The sequence below is a fragment of the Octopus bimaculoides genome, chromosome 2 (assembly GCF_001194135.2).
Source record: "Octopus bimaculoides isolate UCB-OBI-ISO-001 chromosome 2, ASM119413v2, whole genome shotgun sequence".
In the NCBI taxonomy this organism is placed as follows: Eukaryota; Metazoa; Mollusca; class Cephalopoda; order Octopoda; family Octopodidae; genus Octopus; species Octopus bimaculoides.
In genome coordinates, this window is record NC_068982.1 from 154,926,018 (window position 1) to 154,932,695 (window position 6,678).

Here is a 6,678-nt window from a genome sequence, read left to right on the forward strand (position 1 = left end):
TCTCTCTCTCTCTTTCTCTCTCTCTCTCTCTCTATCTCTTTCTCTCTCTCTCTTTCTCTCTCTCTCTCTCTATATATATATATATAGTGGTAGAATAGGATCTATGGGTGATCTTGCTGTTTTGCAGGGAGGCTCCCTCGAGGTGGACAAAAACCGTTGTCGGTTTATAAACCTAGGTTAACTCTTAACCAGCTGACCAATTTTCCAGAATATTTCCATCATGAACATTATCATCTTTCCTCGGGAATTATGTCCAAATTCCTACATTATCCAATGTGCCTATACCATCCTTATTTAGACAGAGGAATGTAAGTTCAGGAGGACTTTGTTCCTATTTGTAGCAGGTCAACATATTGTTTAAAGGTTACCCCATTCTTGTTCTTATCCGTTTTTAGCACCAGACCAACCATGGTTGAGCAAACTATCATAAAAGACATTCCAGTTGTGACCATCCCGTTTTTCTAGATACAGTGTAATCATGACTACCTTATCTAATGTGTATTTCTTAAGACAGAAGAGTATGATTTGAAAGAGGCTTGGTTCTTCTAATTTGTAGAACGATTGCGTAGAGGTCATCTGACAAAGATAACACGTCAATAAAAATTTACACATAATTTTTAACACAAATTAGAAATTTACAGTGATGTAAATTATTTCGTTGTTGTTGCTATTGTTGTTTAGTTCCAAATCAATTCTTACCGAGCAGACCTGTAATCAAAGTCGTTCCAGCTATGACAATCCTGCCCAGTTTTTTTCGCTTGTTTTGTGTTTTATTTCTTTTGTCCTTTCTGCCTTCTCGAATTGTTTGTCTCTGAGTAAATTACCCGTTATTCCATCTCCTTTTGATTAACAATAAGGCATGTTTTAATTGTATATCGCTTACTTATTTTCTGTCAGGTTGAAAAACCACATAGAGCTTCTATCATTCGTTTGTGTAAAATTTAATAAAACTTGATTCATTTCGACTTTCTGAGTATTGAATCAATTAATTAAAAAATGATGTAGAACATGCAATATGAAATGAAAAAAGAAGCAAGATACAGCATGTGCAATGCCATAGCCAGAGTTTGTGCCGCCTGAGGATTGATGCGAAAAATACCACATAATACACATATAAAGAGCCGCTCGAGGCGGACAACCCCGCTTCTCCAAATGAGATTGAAAGTAAGTCAGAAGCTATAAAATCCGAAAGAGTGGAAATTGTGAGAAGCAAAGATGTAGTGTCCTAGATGTATCAGCAGTGTTGCAATTCAGTGTATACAATGGCTTGATAAAGAGTAAGCAACTGTATCTTTTAACGGTTGAAGTATTTTAAAGGAGTGTTATTAAAGAAGGGCAGAGCAAGAGGGAAGTCAGGTAAATACCGCAATAACTAGAAAGATACATATGAGAAGCTTATTCAGTATAAATATTTCTAATTCTAGCACAAGGCTGGCAGTTTTGAAAGACGTGAGTTAGTGAATAAAACTGACGACAGTACTTGGCTGGTACTTTGTTTAATCGACCCCAGATATATGAAAAGTAAAGTTGACCTCGATGAGATTTGATATGAAGAACATAGAGAGCTGGAACAGATGCTGGGGAACATTTTTTCCAAAGTTTCTAAAGATTCAGCCAATCCACCGTTCTTATTCAGAACATAAAGACTGATATCTAGCGAGAGAATATGGTATGATGATTATGGATATGCAGTAAACGCACATAGTTGCACACATATGCGCGCGCGCGCGCACCGATATAATGAGAGTATTAATTCATTTGACTTGATCTGAGATTGTATATTGAAACAATTATAACATGAAAGCGTCTGGGTATCCATTTAAAGCATATATATGCTCTAACTATTTTTGTGGTGGCGCGTGGCTTGGTGATCTGGGGTTTTGTACTCATGAAAGTAACATTGTAGTTTTGATTCCTAGGCCGGGTGATACGTTGTATTGCTCCAGTTTACCCAACTGGCAAAAATGAGTAATCCCGTGATCGACCAAACGGCTGCTATTTGGGAATGGGAAATATATACGCCACAGAATCTGAGAAATCAGATTTATGAGCCTATGATTCGGGAAGGACCTCTGATCCTTTCATGATATTTACTTTATTTTATTCTATTTTATAATAGATTGTTCAAAACATACAATGAATCTGTGTCTGTGACTAACTCACAGGAGTACGGCTAAAAGTTTGAGATAAATCAAGAAATAAACGAAAACTGAATAAAACAGTTGTAATTTTCTTGAATGGCTAAAATGATGTTTCTATGATGTAAATGTTTCAAAAACATTTTGTTGTATATAAGCAACCTGGACATTAATATTATCTTACATTGCTGTCGATCTAATGTTAAAAAAAATATTTCATTATATAACCAAAAAGAAAATAGAGCATTATTAAAATTGCCTTGGAGATTAAAAATATTTGCATACTCAAGAACCGAAAGCTATTACATAAAGTAGTATAAAGCAACCCTAATCGCGCATGTTTTTAGAGTCCGCTCACCTACATCTTCAGCAATACTGTCTTCTTCATAGCTACCTTTACGAATAATTCTGAGCATATTGGGGCTATTTTTACGTTGTACTAGTGCTTCGGCCATGACCACCTCCTCGGCCAGCGAGGCTGCTACATGGGCTGGTTGTCCACTTTAAATAAACAAGAAAGGTACAACATAACAGATAACGTATGAATTCAAAACAAAAAAATAACAAGTTTATAAATGAAAGTTAATCGTATGTGAAAATCAGAAAACATATACTAGTAAATTGATTAAGAGATCCTCTTCCGTTAGTTACTCCATCCTACTTCAAAAGAGGATGATAGGGGAATATTATAACAATATTCATTTTTTACTAAGGTTGAGACCATGAATTTACAAAAGAAAATAGATTGCGTCACATAGATACTCCTAGTTCTTGTTCATTTAATGCAAATGTTGGTGGTACAGGAGAAAGGGAAGATCAACTACATACAGGATCTCACTTGGCAGTACCTGGACATCCTTAATGTAATACACTGGAGGCAGTCCTTTCACAAAATTGTGGTTTTTCTCTATGGTACCTGTGACAAACTGCTGAAATAAAAACTGGAATATGCACCTGCTGATTGGAGAACCTCTCAGCATTACTCAGGGATAGCAAGGCTTTTGTCCCATTTAGCAGTGGACCTCCATTGGGAAACATTATCCACTTGTACTCTCTAATAGTGATATTTCGTAAAGAAAATCGTCGAGTCAATTGACTGTGCCTCCCTAAAAAGGAAGTTCGGTCCGAGTTTTTGTAACAGAGTGAACTTGCTAATGACATTCAAGTGTCATGTAGTGGTGCTATACTGACCGGCATATTAAACTTGCTCTTTGCCCGTGAGTAATATATTCTAACAAAATTATTGAGGTTTTAACTAACCAGAAAAATAAACCGTTGGAGAATTGGCACCAAAAACCTTGCAATCCTGTGCAAGCAATTCTTACTGTCTAAAGTATATATATTTTATACCCAGAATTGCGTATAAAATACGAGGATGTATAATGTTCAATAATTAGTGTTTTTCTCGTAACTTAACTTAAGGTCAGCCTTGACTGAGCAGATATGATTAAAACCATTCCAGTCATGGCCATACTCTCATTATGTATATCTATAACTTCATTGTCCCATGTGCTCTTTCTTTTTCAAGAAGACCGGGTTTTATATAAGAGATTTTGCTGCTATGCCTGGCAAATCGAGTAACAGTGTATAGACCCCTTACTGATTAGAAATTTATAATACGAGTAAAATCCTAGCCTAAGAAAGCTGATCTTTAGCTGAGATAGAAATGTAAACATGAACGAGATGAAAAAAGAGTAAATCACTAAAGAAAACAGGACATGTGATATTAGTGACAGAGTAAATATAATACTTACACCAGTGGACTGTCCAGTAAACCGTCAGTAAATGGTTTATTTAAATTACTCGTAATAATGGGTGCCTGAAAATACAATTTGCAATTCAATGTCAATACAGAAGGAGATTAACAGATAAATTTCGTGATATTTCAAATTTTATATTTCCAATAAATAATTTGATCTGTCAATGATTCTAAAGTGATTAATGGTAAAAACAGATGTTAATCTCCGTGATAAAAGAATCAATTACACTAAAACAGAAATGTTCCCAGTGTCTTTATCATCAAGAAATAACCAGTGAAATTCTCACTTACAATAAATTGAACTCTACATTGCACGTAACGGGCAAAACTCTTTCAAAACTTTCCTTTTCTACTTCACCACCTTCACCACCACGCAGATGTACGCACCAAGTACAGTAACATCTTCAGTCACCTCGAAACTAATAAGGCTGCCGATCGTGACACTATTTAAACAGTCAAGTCCAGAGTCAGCCCCTATCTTCATTAATCACACACACGCACACACACACACACACACACACACACATTCTCTCTCTCTCTCTCTCTCTCTCTCTCTCTCTCTCTCTCTCTCTCTCTCTCTCTCTCTCTCTCTCTCTCTTTCTCTCTCTCACACACACACTCTCTCTCTATCTCTCTCTTTCTCTCACTCACTCACTGCAAGAACATTCTGATATTTAGAAATATTCTTCAGTGTGTGCCACTCCAAAGAAGAGCAACTTTCCTGACTTCACCGATCATCATTATCAATGCATCTCAAAGTTGTTGAAAACAGTCCATAGCAATTATCTTCTCCAAAATGATGAGTCTCTTTCTCCCAACCTAGCTGCTATTAATGCAGCTTCTGTAGACCCATATTTGCTGGATACAGTGATCTTGAAAGATATTATGTTTAACATCAACAAAGCATTTGGCCGTGTCAGTCCAAAACAATCCCGAAGTTAAGAAATCGGCGTTTGAGTTCATCCGACTATTGTCGCTTAAATCAAAAGTTTCCTTTAAGACTGGGACATTGCATCGTGGCCATATGTAGGTTATGTTAACGACTTGTACCTGCTGTACATAAATAATCTATTTTCTCACCCGCAAAAAGCTCGTTCCAGTTCCGGGAATATTATTCTTCACACTTTAGCCTTCAACAAACAAACATCATAATGGGCCACCTACACGACTCACGTCACACTTTTACTACCTCCGGGAATAGGGAACGCGAAAATATTCGTCAGTGGGGAGACGAAAATTTTGTTTGCTTCAACAACACAGACAATCACTGAACCTGTTTGGTTGATTACAAAGTACTCACTACCACCATCACTCATGAAGGTCGTGGCGGTAGCGATGATGATGATGATGATGATGATGATGATGATTCAGTCTTTTGAATGATATATATATATATATATATATATGATATATATTACATGTGGCATAATTAGTGAATTGAGAACAATTCTAATCGAATCCACATTACAGTCAGTAAACGTTACCCGCAGGAAAACATTTCAAAGTACATTGGACTCTTAGATATGAAAATAAATATACTTGTGCCTCTTACCCCAGATGAATAGGAACGTTTATGTGCCGTTTGTTGCCGGTTCATATCTAAAGCTTCTCTCAGATCGTCATTCGTATCATGGAGTTTCTTATTTGCATCACTATGGAGAAGATACATTGAAAACCACAGTTACTTTAACAGTCAGTATTTAAAAATTACGCAAAGCCAGGAAAACAAAGAAAAACTAGAAGCTAAGTAACATTTTACTTCAAAAATTTAAAGTCAGTTAATATGTATATATGTATGTACATATATCATGGTGTTGACAAGACTATCGGATGTGGTTATATATAGTTGGTCGCGTTGTTTTAGCTTTCGAATGATGCCACTCCGCTGGCCAGGAGAGCAGTCCAACATTTCCTCAATGATCAGAAAACTATTCCGTCGCAGGCTTATCGATTTACAGCTGAGTGGACTGGAATATAGTGAAATAAAATGTTTTGCTCAAGAACACGACGCGTCGCCCGGTCCGGAAAACGAACCCGCAATCTAGTAATCGTGAATACAACACCCTAATGACTAAGCCACGGGCCTTCACACGTAGAAAGAGAGAGAGAGAGGTGGGGGGGAAGACAGACAGACAGACAGACAGACAGATAGATAGATAGACAGATAGATAGACAGGCAGATAGACAGACAGATAGATAGATAGATAGATAGATAGATAGATAGATAGATAGATAGATAGATAGATATGTATGTATATTAAATGCTTACTGAAGTAGATGTAGCTGTCGTGTAAGGTTGTCTTGTTCTTTCATGAAATCCATCATCTCACGTTTCTCTCTGAATGAAGAAGAAAAAAGTTCATTAAAATATCTTATTTATAAACTATATATTAATAATTATCTATCAGTTGAGAGAGAGAAACAGAGAGAGTGTGGTAGATAGTTATGAATAGAATATGCATTACGTATTATATAGTAACGCTTCGTTCCGTTTGTAGAAACAGCTGTAAGCTACTGATTTAATAAAAAAAATAGTTTTCTTATGTATATATATCTGTAAAAATATTTAACACTTATTCGGTAGCCATGATAAAACTCCGAGTTTCGGATGCCGGAGTGGGAGCCCACGCCAACATCTCTTCGGGTACAGGACGTCACCAACGGTGCAAATAACATGAAACACGTAAGCAACGAGAAAAAATGGAAAACAGGAAAGTAAATACAGAGAAAGACCCTTCATCAGTTGGCTATCTACTCCCCATAAACAAATATTTTTATTTT

The 6,678-nt window shown here is 36.4% G+C and overlaps 1 protein-coding gene across 1 annotated transcript in view; it reads right to left on the bottom strand.

The window, feature by feature from the left end:
• The window catches only part of LOC106878233 (ras and EF-hand domain-containing protein homolog), a 99,828-nt gene that overhangs the window by 22,476 nt on the left and 70,674 nt on the right, over positions 1-6,678 (bottom strand). The window contains exons 6-9 of the mRNA XM_052965895.1: positions 6,167-6,261; positions 5,450-5,549; positions 3,893-3,957; positions 2,497-2,639 (exon numbers count right to left, since the gene is read on the bottom strand). Coding sequence (XP_052821855.1) covers positions 2,497-2,639; positions 3,893-3,957; positions 5,450-5,549; positions 6,167-6,261 — 403 coding nt within the window. The remainder of the gene's footprint in view (positions 1-2,496; positions 2,640-3,892; positions 3,958-5,449; positions 5,550-6,166; positions 6,262-6,678) is intronic.